Source organism: Malaclemys terrapin, chromosome 1, assembly GCF_027887155.1.
Source record: "Malaclemys terrapin pileata isolate rMalTer1 chromosome 1, rMalTer1.hap1, whole genome shotgun sequence".
Lineage (NCBI taxonomy): Eukaryota > Metazoa > Chordata > Testudines > Emydidae > Malaclemys > Malaclemys terrapin.
In genome coordinates this window covers 155,164,977-155,181,833 of record NC_071505.1, presented here as the reverse complement: position 1 = coordinate 155,181,833, position 16,857 = coordinate 155,164,977, and the positions used below count along the sequence as shown (strand labels likewise).

The following is a 16,857-nucleotide window of genomic DNA, read 5'->3' as shown; positions in this document are numbered from 1 at the left end:
CACAATGACTCCAAGATTTCTTTCTTGAGTGGTAATAGCTAATTTAGACCCCATCATTTTATACGTACAGATGGTATTATGTTTTCCAATGTGCATTACTTTGCATTTATCAACATTGAATTTCATCTGCCATTTTGTTGCCCAGTCACCCAATTTGTTACTTCTTTATACTAACCAAGAGGATACACTATATCTATACACATTTAAGAAATTATATAGCTTGCCATACACTTATTCAGATTATTAATTTTTTACTTGTCTCCCCCAGATCCCAGGAAGTGCTTTAATCACTGGGCTAAATGTTTTTAGGTGGGCACCACCACTTTCTCCTCTGGCCCTTTTGTTTGGAACTAGGCAGGCACCTAACTCATTCCAGCAAGAAGCAATTAAATCACGTAAGCCACCTGAGTCCAGATACTGGGTTCCCATTAATGGATTGCAAGTAGAAATAGTCACCTAAGTCCAGGCTGCAGAGAGGTGCCTATCTTCATGAGAGGGACAGGGCTTAGCACATCCTTCTGGTCAGCATCTCCCATTGGCTAACTTAGGCAGCTCGACACCTAGTGTGCAGGCTTCTGTGGATCTCCCTCCATTCATTGTAAAGGGCACCTAGACGCTTAAGTCAAGCTTTGTAGATCACAGTGGTGTTCCTGTGATTTTCTAAGAGAGCTAAAAGTTAGGTGCTGTGACACTAAGTGTTGTAACATGGATCCCACCATCAGCCCAGCAGAAATTAAACTTACAAATAGACATTTGTCTTCCACAGATTGCAGTGAAGTATAACATACATCGCAGCAGCAGCCAGTAAAACCACCAGCAGAATCCGTTTCATGACTGGCAGACCTGAAATGCAACAAGATGAAATACTTTTGTTTTACACTTATTTCCACAAAAATATTTTGATGGATGGGTCAAACTGTCAACATCACTATTAATTGCATTTAACTCAGTCAGACTGGTTCCTCGGGCCTTAAAATCTGTAAATAGGGTTACGGGGTCCCTGAAGTTGAGGCATTCAAGAGCTCAGGAACAGCAACTGAACGCTATGTTCCTCTGCACTTATAAACATGAATATTGCACTGTGATGGTATAAACCAGGAGCAGGCAATCTATGGCACGGGTGCCAAAGGCAGCACACGACCTGATTTTCAGTGGCACTCACACTGCCCGGGTCCTGGCCACCAGTCCGGGGGGCTCTGCATTTTAATTTAATTTTAAATGAAGCTTCTTAAACATTTTAAAAACCTTATTTACTTTACAGACAACAATAGTTTAATTATATATTATAGACTTATAGAAAGAGACCTTCTAAAAACGTTAAAATGTATTACCGGCACGCGAAACCTTAAATTACAGTGACTGAATGAAGACTCGGCTCACCACTTCTGAAAGGTTGCCGACCCCTGGTATAAACTTATTGATTTGCATAGTTAAACAAATATACTGGCTAATGGCATTGAAATAGGCCAAGATATGATCTCAGAAACCTACCTGTCATACTGCTAACTTTTAATTGATACTGCCTTTTTCTTTTCCCCCATCACATTTTATTAAAGTCAGGCTTTGATCAATGGAATATCCAAAGGCATGTTGCAATTGGCTTCTTAGGCCTTCTTAACAATGTCACAGCCGTCCACTAACTCCCATCAGTTCATGACAGGGACTGCACTGTGGAGAGAAGAATGCTACTCGTTATTTTAAACGGGTAGGAGGAAAACGCAGGTCCAAGTTCAGGAGAGCACTCAAGCACCTACTTAATTTGGGAGGAATAGCAGGAAAAGATGAACTTTTTTATTTGTTATTTTTAAGTTTTCACCTAATTTAAGTGGTTTAAGAAAACAATCGAAATTAAAAAGCAGATGGGCCAGACAAAGGAAGTGGTGGAAGAGGAAAAGTGACAGTTTCAAAGGACCCTTCCTTCAAATTACCACACTGCCCTTTCAACACTTATCAGTATGTCAGCTGCCACTTAACCTTCTGACAGTAGCAGTTTGGCCACAAAATGATGTAGAAATTTGCAAAAGAAAGATACACTCTTCTATTATTTTCACTTTTCCCTCAACTATGAAAAGTAGTTCTTAGTAGGACAATATGCTGCATATGCGGCTCCCATGCTTTTTACTTATGTTTTTTAAAAAGAGATTTAATGCTAATGAACCATACTCTAATAGAAATCAGTTACACCAATATACGCATATTGGTATATTTCTCAGGTAGTTGAAAGTGCTCTGCCTTTGGCCTTGTAACTCGATGAACATCTGTTGTGGCTTGTTTTAAGCAGCATTAGGCTTGTTGGGTTTTTTCCCCCTAGCAGTTTAAAACACCTGACTTACATCTCCCTGACTCATAAACATAAAATAAGTGAAAACGTAAGACACTAATGCATTATACTGCTACATCCTATTGCCATATCCAGATTACTGCAGCATGAAAACACAGAAAGCTGACAAAAGTATTACAGTTCATATAGGTCTTGATCCTGAGGGAGGATCCATGCACCTGCTCAGAGACCCATTGAGTTCAAGACCCTTCCTCATGGATCTGATTGCAGGATTGGAGCCAGGGTTTGTATTGTCATCCGTAGGTATGGAACTCATGCAATAAACAAATTATATTTCAAACCAAAGAAGGACATGAGATCACCCCCAACATTGCCTTGCTTTACTGTTTTGAATTGTATTATCAGCCTCGACTGCTCTTTCAACCTGAACCCCTCACATATTATCCTCCCCTAGCATCTCCCCCACACCTTTAACTTAATCCAGACCGCATGCTTTTTGCCATGGTCCAGTCTTCTTCCACTTTAGGGGTACAAAGTGAGGGCTTGTCTACACTTACATTTTATAGCGCTCTAACTTGCTGGTTCATGGGGATGAAAAATCACCCCCCTGAGTGCAGCAAGTCTGAGCACTTTAAAGCGCTAGTGTAGACAGGCTCAGAGCGCGGGGAGGTGGATTACCAGGAACGCAACCACACTTGCACTTCAAAGCACTCCTGTGGGAGCGTTCCCGCGGCAGCGCTTTGAAGTTTCCAGTGTAGACATCCCTGAAACTCTGATTTCCACAAGCCCTTCCCTAAAACTGCAAGGAAACTATAACCAGCATAGCCTGTTTGTTAGCAGTGCTCTGTATGAGGACAGAATGTCAGGTATGGGACTCTTTTGCAAGGAAATGGGCACATAATGATTTGTTAAAAACATCTATCAAAATAGAGACTTTTTGACCCACCCACCTACACAGCAGAAGACAATGATACATTGGTAAGTAACAAATACTAAGGGCCTGATTCTCCTCCCACTTCAATCAGTGCACATCCGGAGTGAATCAGTTGAAGACAATGGGTCAGATTTTCAGCAGTAGCAAATCATTGACTTCATTGACTTCAGTGGAGCTATGCCAATTTATATCAGCTGAGGATCTGGCCTAGTGGAGTCAGAACAACAGCGTAAAAGCCGTGAAAATGAGAGGCAAATCAGCCCCTAAATGCTTTTGTTAGAACAACCAATGAATTCTAAGTAGAAAAAAAGTTGAATTCTCAGCTCATAAGCTATATTTCAGTTTAGGTTTTAAGCACTGGAAAATGTATATCTACGTTTTTGAATAACTACTTAGTATCCCTTTATCCTCGCAAAGAAATTTACTAAACAAAAGAACACAAATCATTATACTCTTGAGGTCATAAAGATTCATATTACAAAATGTCACTATTTTCATTTATTTTCAACACCAAATTCCATATAGAACAGCTATGTTAAAAGACCATCACCAAGGTTGCAAAGTGAAGCACTCAGAAGTTAGAAAATGCCAGAATTAAAGGTTGCTCATGCAACCTTAACCTTGCCCCTTTATGAATTATGCATTATGATACAGTCTTTAATCACATGCTAAAATACTGTTTTTTCCCACAGGATGTGAGAAGTTTGTGTGGTGAATTATGCTATTATCCATAGGATCCTTGCCTCATTTGCTGAAGAAATTAGGTTGCATTTGGTTAACACTGACATTTACTGGTTTTACTTCCCCACCAAAAAACAAAACAAAACAAAAAAAACACGTTTTCTTTTACGTGATTTTAAAAATCCATTGCATAATTCAAGTCCTGTCCCGCCACCCCCACCCAGATTGGTTTGATAAATGGAACTAGAATTAAAAGATGTAAGGATCTAGGCTCCAATCAGGGGGCATTACTATTAACTTACAAGTGAGAACCTATAGGAGCAGGGATCATTTGTATTACATTGAAAACCATGCTATCCTTTCCCAAAAGTGGGTTTTATTCATTGAGGACACTAGAGGTATGCAGGCAGAGTTGGCTTTGCCCACCATTCGTTATATGGGAGTAAACAGAGGGCTTAAATAGTGCTGTCCAAACTTTCACAAGAACTTAAAAAAATACTTACAAGAAAAGGAAAAGAAATGTGATAAGCCAGTGTCAGATATTCTTTGCATTAATTGTTTACAGTCCTTTGCTGAGTAATTTTCTGTGACTGGATATGCGGTTTTGAAGGAAATAGAGAACCATGGGAATTTCTAATAAGAAGCCTAAATAAACCTTTGCAAATTTACTTCTTCTACTAAATGTAGGAAAACTAAGCTAGCAGATTCTATTACAACATTTGGAGAGCCTTCCACATATTCAAGTGACAAAGGATCCCGATACCCAAGATTGCTCTATGTCCACTCTGAACACAAGGGCCTTAACCTGCTCCCATTGGCTTCAAATACAGACGTAGTCAGGATAGATCACACACTATACTTAGTAAGGAGGTGTATATGTAAACCTTGTGGCCACCCTTTTTCCTTGGGATAGGGGACCAGCATCCCTGCTGGGGCCATATTTTCATTTGGAATTAGCCTTTACTCTTGTGTGTCAATAACTACAGTGCCAGAGGGCGGGGTACAACAACTTCACATCAATTGTGTGCCCTGTCAAGCATTCTCATAATGATAACTTACAACTATGGTGTGCTCACCCCATTGTCTAATAAGTGTGTGCAGCAGCAGCTACCAGGGCCGCCCGGGGGGTGGGCGAGGTAATTTGCCCCAGGCCCCCACAGGGGCCCCCACAAGAATATAGTATTCTATAGTATTGCAACTTTTTTTTTTTTATGGAAGGGGCCCTCGAAATTGCTTTGCCCCGGGCCCCCTGAATCCTCTGGGCGGCCCTGGCAGCTACAAAGCCTAAACTGAGTAACCACGTAATGTGTCAAGGATCAGAGGGGTAGCCGTGTTAGTCTGGATCTGTAAAAAACAACAGAGTCTCCTGTGGCACCTTTGAGACTAACAGATGTATTGGAGCATAAGCTTTCCTGGGTGAATGCATAATTCAAGTCCTGTTTCCTCTCCCCCCCCCCCATATTGCTTATGCTCCAATACATCTGTTAGTCTTAAAGGTGCCACAGGACTCTCTGTTGCATGTAATGTGGCCATTCTTTTCCTTCCTCAACCCTTCCTCTGCTCCCTACTGCTTGTTACCCTTACTCATCACATCATGTCTAAGAAATGATAAACTCTTAGGCCAGTCTATACTACAAACCTAAATCAGTATAACTGTGTCACTCAGGAGTGTGAAAAATCCACGCCCCTGAGCAATGTAGCTATACCGACCTAACCACACATGTAGACAGTGCTGTGTCAGCGGTAGGGCTTCTCCCTTCAACATATCTACCACCTGTCAGAGAGGTGAATTAACTACACCAGCATTTCTCAAACTGGGGTACTCCAGGGACCCCGTTGGCCTCACTGATCAATTCCTCCCCCTCCCTCCCAGAGTCTCCTGCACACTGGGAAACAGTATGCAGCAGGCACTGGGGCGGGAGGGGAGGAGTGGGGATGGGGCATGCTTGGGGGAGGGGGCAGAAAGAAAGAGGAGGGGCAGGAGTGGAGCGGGGACGGGAAGAGGTGGGGCAGGGATGGGCCTTGGGGGAAGGGGTGGAGTGGAGCTGGGGCCTGTGGCTGAGTGCGGGGCTTGGAGGTCCATGAAAACACTTAAATCAAAATGGGGGTACTCGGGTCGCTAAACTTTGAGAACGGCTGAACTACACCAATGGGAGAAGCTCTTCTACCGGTGTAGTAGTATCTTCACTGAAGTGTTACAGCTGCACCCATGCAGTTGTGCCACTGTTGCGCTGTACGTGGAGACAAGCCCTTAGGGGCTCAAGGGGCTTCTTCCTTGTGCCTTCTACCTTATTAGTTCTATAAAGCAGATTTGGGGTGCAATTTAAATAAATACCAGTGTTGCAAACTGTTGCAATTTAATCGCAAGTCTTGTGATATGTAGTGTTTTGCTTCAAATCCTAGCTGCAGCAATTAAGAGGCGGCGTAAGAATCTCATCTTTCATTAAAACAAAGTAAGTTTTCAGCCCTCATGGTTGTGGAGAAAAGTTGAAAATGTGGAGTGAGGGCAACCTAAAAATTCAAAAGCCAGTGGCAAAACACAAAACCAAACTTTTTAAAATCTCATGGGTATTTAAGCCAATCTGATAAAAAAATTTGGGGGGAGGGGAGACAACTCATGAATTTTGACTGCTTGAGGTAGCAATACCATAATACAAAACCTTATATTCTTTTCCTGTAGTTGGCACTGCAGTACATTTCCTATGGGCCATCTGCTCATTAAGATAAACACAGGCAGTGCTAATTCCAGGACTTAATGTTTAAAAAGAACTTCATAAACTGCCAATACACATACCCAGTAGAGTAGGTTTAAAGAATTTATTTATACTGCTTAGTTAGTGCATTGCATTATTTCTGACTTTTTCTATTTTTTGCTATTTGTTCCAAAATATTGTTGCATAGTTTGGTATCGCTACTCTTTTTCAGGAAAGAAATACTGCCATGGGCATTACATGAAAGAATTGTGGTAGGGCCTTAGTTTGCTAATCTTATTTTATTACATTTACCAAGTCCTGAACTCGTACTCTTTTTTGCCATCTTTCCCTGCTTTCAATGCCATTCTGATATCGATTTAGCAAGAGACAGAGCCTCATTTAAACATAAATCATATGTTTAAATGAGACTGGGAAATTAATTTATCATCATCATGAAACGTCTCTGAATTAAAACTCCATTTCCTGGTTTTGGGAATAGGACAATGATTTGCTCTCCAGCTGTGAATGGTCAGTTTAATAGTTCAACTTACTTATATAACTTTTCTAAATGAGCAAATCATTATAAAGCTGCTTCGGAGATTTCCCCGTTTGTGGAGTTCCACGCTAAACCACGACTGGCCACACTGAAATTCTACCGTGAAAAAGGTATCGTTGGCTTCCTGATGGTGTGTTGCAACAAATGTGCTCCTATTACAAGTGTTTTAAAAAAAAAAAAAAAAAAAAAAAAAAGTTTCCCCTGTGTTGGATCCACTGATCAGGACAGAATTTATAATGTATGGGTATTCCTGTCCAATCCAGCTGAATGATAGGGGCAGAGGTGGTTTTGTTTGTTTGCTTTGTGGCAGCTGAAACCTCCTCTTGCTGGCACACTAGCTGAATGAGCCACGCACTCCCACAGACACTGCCTCCATTAAAGACAGCATGTACTTCCCCACAAGGAGTGAGCTTTCTGCAGGAGATTTTTTCCATTATTTCTCCAGGAACAGAACACAGTGCTTCAGAAGCAGGGATCGGGGGAGCTGGAATTTTCTTAGCAACAGGTATTTTCCCCAGTACTTATTCTCCACCAGTGATATTCAGCAGGGATGACTGTCATCTTGTTATTCTGCATTTCACCTGCTCTTGCAGCCAGCAGCTTAGCTGTGCATTGCTGCACAGTACATTGGGGGCACTCCAGGAGGGTCAGCAAGTTGTTTTTAGTATCTGAAGGCTGGCCTGCCTTTATTTCAGGATCAGGTTGGTATCACATTAGGGACTGCAACGGTATGGTGCCGGGGTAGGCGACCTATGGCACGTGTGCCGAAGGCGGCACACGAGCTAATTTTCAGTGACACTCACACTGCCCGGGTCCTGGCCACCAGTCCAGAGGGCTCTGCATTTTACTTTAATTTTAAATTAAGCTTCTTAAACATTTTAAAAACCTTATTTACTTTACATACAACAATAGTTCAGTTATATATTAAAGACTTATAGAAAGAGACCTTCTAAAAACGTTAAAATGTATTACTGGCACACGAAACCTTAAATTAGAGTGAATAAATGAAGACTCGGCACACCACTTCTGAAAGGTTGCCAACCTCTGGTATAGTGTTTAGAGAGCCAACACAACCATTCTGCTCTCCATCAGCACAGCCTGCCAGCCAGCTCAGATAAGGGAAGGAAAAGCACCTCCAGCTGGGCCCTGCACAGACAAAACACCATCATGGTTTCATTTTGTCCCAAGGCTTTAGGGAGACTTCTGCGTCAGCACGTTTTACGCATACCTACACTTCCCTACTCCACGCTGCTTGAGGCCAGTCACTCACCCCAGACTGGCGTATCCTCGGGCTCAAAGCACCTCGTGAAGAATGCAAGGTTAAGTGTAAATTGATTCTAACCCTTCTTTTCACCCTCAACCTGCCTTCATTTTCATAAGCAAGGTGATTTTCCAAAGAAGGAATTGAGCTGGTGTCTGGCACCCAGCAAGTAGTCACAGTGGCTGGCTCAGTTTAATTGGGGTGTGAAATAGACAAAAGCTCCTTTTGAAATTTCTCCAATTGCCCTTTTCACTTTGACTCACTGCAAAAAACCATCCATGTGCTACAGATTGTCCCATCATCCTACAGGGGGGGGGGGGGGGGGCGAAAGGTAGCCAGTCACAGTGGCTGGTGCTTGGGAAAGGACAAACACCAAAGGAGGTGCCCGGTAAGCAGCTTTTATCTTGGGAAGGAAGTTATTCGGTGCGGGCTCATGGGGTGAGGAGGGTTAGGGCTGCATGCATGCCTAGATGTGGAATAGGGCATTGATGTGCTCTCTCACATCAGTCTCAGTGATCTCTTCAAAGGTCTCATCCAGAACCTGGGCAATGCGCTTGCGCAGGTTTCTTGGGAGAGCCACTATGGTCCTTGTCCCAGTCAGGATAACATGTCTGCACCACTGTGCCGTGAGGGGTGGGGGGACCATTGCTGCACACAGGCAAGCTGCATATGGGCCAGGGCGGAAGCCGCATTGCAGTAGAAGACCCTCCCTTGCTTCCCAGGTCACCCTCAGCAGCAAGATATCTTCCAGGACGAACTCCTGTGGAAAATGTGGGGTGCAGTGTTCAGTATAGGGGCCCCCTGCAGCTGTTGGCTCTCCCCAAGGCACAGAAACCCAGAGGACAGTACGGCTGTGAAACAATCAATCAGTCGCGCTCGACCCTGAGCTTATTTGCCATTTTGGGGCTCCCATGGGTTATGTGCGCTCGCTTTGAGATGAGCAAATTCTACTATTGTGCAGACTGTGCTTGCCCTTAAGTACGGGGGAATCATTGCTCTGTCTGGCGTGAACAATGCTGCCTCTGTTAAGTGTTGCATTTTGCCTTTACAGATGCAACCTTAAGATCTCAGCGATCCATGTTATCACCGGCCAAAAGACTCCAAAGGATTAGGAAGAGGCCATGTAGAAGCAAAGAAGACATACTGCATGAAGTAATGCACCAGTCCCTTAATGAGAATCTAAAAGTGCAGGAGTGGAGGGAGAGTGAAAGCAGGATCCACCAGCAGAATGAGGATCACTGGCAGCAAAGCATGGATTGGCTGATAAGCATCATGGAGCGCCAAGTGGCCTCTATCCAGGCGCTCGTAGCAATGCAGGTGGAGCACTACCGTGCCTGCCCCCCTGCAGCTCTTGTCCCAAAACTCTTTCCCTTGTGCCCCATGTTACCTCCAACTCACTTTCCCAAACATCCGGGTTCTTATCACCACCAGCTGCCTCCAACACCTGTAGCTTCACCACCCAGCCCTGCAAACTACGACCCTTACCCACTGCACTCAACCCCCATCACCATGCATTTTAGCCAGCCTGAAGTGCAGCACTCATTGCACAGCACTCCAGACAGGAAGGTTGAGAATGAGAACAGGACATACGCAAATCTGTGATTGAACTGTTCCCCACCTTGCCCTTTCTGTTTCCCAAGCAGTTGTGTCTCTTTTCAATAAATGGATTTTTTGGCTTTGAAAACATTCTTTATTATTGCATAAAGTAAAAGACACCTTAGCCCAGGAAAGCAACAGGCACTGCAAGTCAGAGTAGCAAACACAGATTCCTACTAACATTGGAACCACTGCACTTCACTCCCATGCAGGGCACCAAACATTACTGGTGGCTTTCAGCCTCAAATTGCTCCCTCAAGCATCCCTAATCCCAGCAGCCCCACGATGGGTCCCTCTAATAGCCCTGCTCTCTGACTGTTCAAATTCAGCCTCCAGATGTTGAACCTCCAAGTTCCATGCCTGAGTGAATCTTTCACCCTTCTCTTCACAAATGTTACTGAGGGTACAGCACGCGGATATAACCGTGGGGATGTTGTCATCGGCCAGGTCCAGCTTCCCATCCAAAGAGTGCCAGCGGCCCTTTAAACAGCCAAAAGCACACTCCACAGTCATTCTGCACTTGCTCAGCCTGTTGTTGAACCGCTCCTTGCTGCTATCAAGGCTCCCTGTGTAGGGTTTCATGAGCCACGGCATTAAAGCGTAAGCAGGGTCTCCAAGGATCACAATGGACATTTCGACTTCACCTACAGTGATCTTCTGGTTTGGGGAAAAAGTCCCGGCTTGTAGCTTCCTGAACAGACCAGTGTTCCGAAAGATGCGTGCGTCATGCACCTTTCTGGGCCAGCCCACGTTAATGTCAATGAAACGCCCACGATGATCCACAAGTGCCTGGAGAACCATAGGGAAATACGATTAACGTACTCGGAGGCTAGGTGGGCTGGTGCCAGAATTGGAGTATGCGTCCCATTTATCACCCCTCTGCAGTTAGGGAAACCCATTTGTGCAAAGCCAGCCACAATGTCCTGCACATTACCCAGCATCACGGTTCTTTGACTTTCCCACTCCAAACTGGTTAGCGACCGATCGGAAGCTGTCTGGAGTTGCCAGCTTCCAGATTGCAATAGCCACTCACTTCTCCACTGGCAGGGCAGCTCTCAATCTCGTGTCCTTGCGCTGCAGGGTGGGGGCGAGCTCATCGCACAGTCCCATGAAAGTGGCTTTTCTCATCTGAAAGTTTTGCAGCCACTGCTCGTCATCCCAGACTTGCAGGGCGATGTGATCCCACCACTCGGTGCATGTTTCCCGAGCCCAAAAGCAGCGTTCCACGGTGCTGAGCATGTCCGTGAATGCCACAAGCAATCTTTGTTAGTCTCTAAGGTGCCACAAGTACTCCTGTTCTTTTTGCGGATACAGACTAACACGGCTGCTACTCTGAAACAAGCAATCTTGTGTTGTATGTGTTACTTGAGTCGATATCATCGTTGGAATCCTCACTGTCAGTTTGGATCTTAAGGAGTAACTTGACTGCCAAATGTGATATGCTGGCGAGACTCGTCAGCATATTCCTCAGCAGTTCAGGCTCCATTCCCACAGACCGAAAGGGAAGACAGAGCGCGCAGTACAAAAATCGTTGAAAGATGGTGCCAAACGTGGACTGAAGCACAGGGATTGCTAGGATGCGAACCGATGCATCATGGGTCGTTGGGACAGGACCCAGAATGCCCCTCCCCACCACCTCTTTCCCACAAGTCACAGCGCCAGAATGGGAAGAGGTGCTCTGTGGGATAGCTGCCCATAATGCACCACTCCCAATGCTGCTGCAAGTGTTGCAAATGTGGCCATACCAGTGCGCTTGCAGCTGTCAGTGTGGACAGACTGCAGCACTTTCCCTACTGCACTCTCTGAAGGCTGGTTTAACTCTCAGCGCTCTACAGCTGTAAGAGTAGCCATGCCCTTAGAAGGCCCTCTCCCTCCTTAGCCCATCAACACCTTTAAAGAAAACAAACCATGCAGGGTCTCATCCCTAATCAAATCAGGGATGGTTTAACACTTTGTCCTTTCATGCAAGATCAGTGGTTAAATGGGCTACTTGTCTGTTGGCACCCCGCCCTCATGAGATAGAAAAGCAAAAACAATAGAACTGATACTAAACATCTGGATTCTGGCTTTCACTTTGCATGGTATTGTTTTCTGGATTGTGCATCTTTATTCACAGCTACATGAGTTGAGTGAAGAAAACCCATACAACCAACTGCCCCCAAACCTACATATTCACAACGTGCCACAGTGTAGTTCCACTCTAAGCTCCACCTCTAGAGAAAGACACAAAGTCCATCCCAGCAATTCAGGCACCCTTCCAATTCTCAGGCCATGTCTACACTACACAATTAAGTCAACCTAACATAGTAATTACTACGGTTTTTCATGGCCACATTACCCTCCGTCTGTCGGTGGTGCGCGTCCTCACCAGGAGTGCTTGCGCCGACTTAAGAGGGGCAGTGTGGGTGGCTGAGAGCCCGGGTGGCAGTTGGGCTCTAGCTGGGAGCTCTGCGGGGAGCCCATAGCCCAGGCTTTTAGTGCCCGTCTGTGAGGCTCCAGCTGTCAGCAATGCTGGGGCTCATAGCTGGAACACCCCCACACCCAATTTCAAAACAGGCACCCTACAACAAGTACGGCAGTGTCTACACAGACACTGCTTTGCCCGAATTACATAGACCTAAGCCTTATGCCACTCATTCATTTGAATTTACTAAGTCAGTGTAGCGGGCGAGTTACAACAGGGGGAGAAACATGGCAATGTATTTGCTTACATAGTTAGATCGACATAAGCTGCCTTATGTTGACTTAACTTTGTAGTGTAGACACGCCCTCAGTCTTGCTCCAAAATCATGGTGGGAAGAAAAACAGCTACCTCCTCTCAATCCACTCAACCTTGGAGGTCTCCCATATCAACAAAGTTCTCCTCCCCCAATTTACCATCTTTGACTCTTACATGTAGGCGAGAGAAGCCAGTCAACACAATCCAGCCTCTCTTCCACTGGGGTGCAAAAGCCCTGGGGTACTGCCATTGGGTGAATTCAGTAACAGAGCTACAGCAGCTTGTCTTGTTCCCTTTGCAGCGCTCTTGCCTTGCTCGGGATCTCTTATTCCTTCCCTGTCTATCTAGGATCTACTGCTACCAGCCCCCCAGTGCATGTTGCTTCCCCTCTAGCTGAAGTTGGGACTGACTACAGCCCAGAAGCATTTGCATTTGCTAGTTAGTTGGGAAGCAGTAGACACAGACTGGGTGGCCCCTGGTCACAAACAAGGAAGCTAGAGGCACCCTCTCACTCCCCCCCCCCGCCCCCCGTATCCTGCATAACATGCTCTAATACAGCTAGGAACAGCCCTAACAATTGGCTTCACCTGCTTTCCCATGAGATGCATGTGCACCAGCTTTTTGTGCACTACACTTCTTTAAGGGCATGTCTGCACTGCAGTTGGGGTACATGATTGCAGCTGGAGTAGGCATACCCATGCTAGCTTTAATCCAGCTAGCACAACTTAAATAGTAGTGAAGACCCAGCAGCGTGGGCTTTAGCGCTGGCTGTGCAAGCCCATCTGAAACCTTGGGTACCTACTTGTGTTGCTATCCCACTCCAGGGTCGGTGCCCCTGCATCCTCACAGCTATTTTTAGCCGAGCTAGCTAGATTAAAACTAGCATGGGTCTGACTACCTGAGCTGCAATCACACCCCCAACTGCAATACAGAAATACCTTAAGTGGAGAGAAGTCTCCCTCCCTGCTGCAGCTTCAGAGCATACACATACTATGTGCTTTGTCTCATGGAGACCTTACTTTTGTTCTGTTAATATAAAATAAAGGTCATTCTGACTGAGAGTGTCTGGTTGCTTTGTGCTCATATACTGTCCGCTAGTAAACATAAAAAATAACTTGAAACGGAATAGCTAGTGTAGTATAAATAGGCTTTTTTTAAATATTATTATTACTACTACTACTAAGGGAGAGAGTGCTGTCCACTGCCAAATTTCCAAGATTCCAAAAACTGGTTTGGGACATTCCAACCTGTGACTGTCCTTTCTTTAATGAAGATTAAACACCAATAAATTACAAGTTTTAAAGATGCTATTAAATAGAAGGAGTCAATGAGATTGTGTCCTTGCTTACCCCAGTCTTCTTGCAACTGACTTTGTTCAACCACTCTGGGAGACAATGAGATGGCCTCTCCTTGACAGTGTGGGAGCTACAAAGCATAACAACACTAGCTCAACAATAACTATAATGCAAGATTAGATCCATGTTTTCTTTTGTGTGTTTGATGATGAAGGAAGACATGATCCTCACAGCTAGAGGATACACATGGATAATTTTTCAACACAACAGCCCCTTTGAATTATTATTAAGGCATATGTGTCTGTAATTATTATATTTATTCCATTCCAGACTTTCCTGATATAAATTAGCTACCTCCAGGGTCAGGAGTTGAAGGATGATGGGGAGAGTCACCAAATTGTAATGAGTTGACAGCTCCTGGGTGGGAAACCCTGATGGCATTTTCCATGTCAATAAGGGTCAAAGAGGATTACCTTGACATTTTCCCCTTAATCTTCAAGTATTTGGAGGAAATTGGCAAAATGACCAGTTCCTTTGGGTTGGATGAAAACTGGATTCTATTTGTGGGCTTCTGGAAGAAAGCTGTGAGGTCCTCTATTCATAGTTACTTCCTTAACAGCTTGATCTAACCTACAGCCAGTCTAATCTATATGAGATTGCAATACACCCAGCTAAAAAATCCTTTTAGCCTTCCAATTTCAGAAGCCCTCCTGGTGCAGTGCCTTTATTGGAATGTGATAGGGTAGTCAAATAAACAATATAAACCCAGACAATTATGACTTTTCCTCAGCCATATGTTAGGGCTCCCACAATCCAACTACTCCCTCTCTAGCTCCTCTTCTAAAAAACCTTGGCAAATCAACAGGCATTGCTGCTTACTCTGAAGGTTAACAGAGTTTGAGTCAGTTTAACTTGTTTCCCCTCAAGTCTTTGCATGCAACAGTAACAATGGACTGAGGCTTTCTTCTATCTCCGAACGTAAAAAATAAATAGAACACATGACAATAAATAAAGCGACATGCTGCACAATGTTTGAGAAAGCAGGAAGCAATTAATAGTAGGACTGTTGATTAATCGCAGTTAACTCACACGATTAACTCAAAAAAATGATAAACAGAAGAAACAGTATTTTTCAAGTCACCTCATACAAGTACTGTAGTGCAATCTCTTTATCATGAAAGTATAGCTTACAAATGTAGATTATTTTTGTTACATAACTGCATTCAAAACGAAACAACGTAAAACTTTAGAGCCTACAAGTCCACTCAGTCCTACTTCTTGTTCAGCCAATCGCTAAGACAAACAAGTTTGTTTACATTTACGGGAGATACTGCTGCCTGCTTCTTATTTACAATGTCACCTGAAAGTGGGAACAGGCATTCGCATGGCACTTTTGTAGCCGGCATTGCAAGGTATTTACGTCCCAGATATGCTAAATATTCATATGCCCCTTCATGCTTTGGCCACCATTCCAGAGGACATGCTTTCATGCTGATGATGCTCGTTAAAGAAATAATGCGTTAATTAAATTTGTGACTGAACTTCTTGGGGGAGAACTGTATGTCTCCTGTTCTATTTTACACACATTCTGCCATATATTTCATGTCATAGGAGTCTCGGATGATGACCCAGCACGTTTGTTTTAAGAACACTTTCACAGCAGATTTGACAAAATGCAAAGAAGGTACCAATGTGAGATTTCTAAAAATCGCTACAGCACTCGACCCAAAGCTTAAGAATCTGAAGTGCCGTCCAAACTCTGAGAGGGACAAGGCGAGGAGCATGCTTTCAGAAGTCTTAAAAGAGCAACTCTCAGATCTGGAAATTACAGAACCCGAACCATCAAAAAAGAAAATCAACCTTCTGCTGGTGGCATCTGACTCTCATGATGAAAATGAACATGCGTCGTCCATTCTGCTTTATATCGTTATCGAGCAGAACTTGTCATCAACATAGACGCATGTCCCCTGGAATGGTGGTTGAAGCATGAAGGGACATATGAAGCTTTAGCACATCTGGCATGTAAATGTCTTGCAAAGCCAGCTACAACAGTGCCATGCAAATGCCTGTTCTCACTTTGAGATGACATTGTAAACGAGAAGCAGGCAGCACTGTCTCCTGGAAATTGTAACCAAACTTGTTTGTCTGAGCGATTGGCTGAAGAAGGACTGAGTGATTTGTAGGCTGTAATGTTATACATTGTTTTATTTTTGAATCCAGTTTTTTTCAACATAATTCTACATTTGTAAGTTCAACTTTCACAATAAAGAGATTGCACTACAGTGCTTGCATTAGGTGAACTGAAAAATATTTTTTTTTTACAGCGCAAATATTTGTAATAAAAAATAAATATAAAGTGAGCACTGTGCACTTTGTATTCTGTTTTGTAATTGAAATCAATACATTTGAAAACGTAGAAAACATCCAAAAATATTTAAATAAATGTTATTCTATTATTGTTTAACAGCGCAATTAATCGCAATTAATTTTTGTAATCACTTGACAGTCCTAATTAATAGCCATGTACACATCTCAGCAGCAGATTACTCCTTCGTGCACACTTCATTACTCTCTGACAAAGGATCTGCTATCTGCAATTCTGAAGAAAGAAAACATTCCAAAAGAAGGCACGTAGCAGAGCTATATGAATCATTGTTTTGTATTCACATGGGTTGACACAGCCCAAAGTGTCAGGATCAAATAAACAACCCTTCACCATCCCAAATCAAAAAACCCCACAAAGTCTAAAGCCCAGTTGAAACTAGTCAAGTTTTGCCCAGTTTTGGGTCAAAATTCATGCAAACCCACTCAATTTCCACCAGAAACCACAAATCTACCAAA

The 16,857-nt window shown here is 43.8% G+C and overlaps 1 protein-coding gene across 3 annotated transcripts in view; it reads right to left on the bottom strand.

Moving 5' to 3' along the window:
- The window catches only part of ST3GAL6 (ST3 beta-galactoside alpha-2,3-sialyltransferase 6), an 80,240-nt gene that overhangs the window by 41,373 nt on the left and 22,010 nt on the right, over positions 1–16,857 (bottom strand). For 2 of the 3 annotated variants that reach the window (XM_054044582.1, XM_054044576.1), the window contains 2 exons: positions 1,492–1,668; positions 744–843 (listed from right to left, as the gene is read on the bottom strand). In XM_054044582.1, coding sequence (XP_053900557.1) covers positions 744–843; positions 1,492–1,498 — 107 coding nt within the window. In that variant the 5' untranslated portion in view covers positions 1,499–1,668. The remainder of the gene's footprint in view (positions 1–743; positions 844–1,491; positions 1,669–16,857) is intronic. The other variant, XM_054044590.1, reaches the window with a different exon arrangement.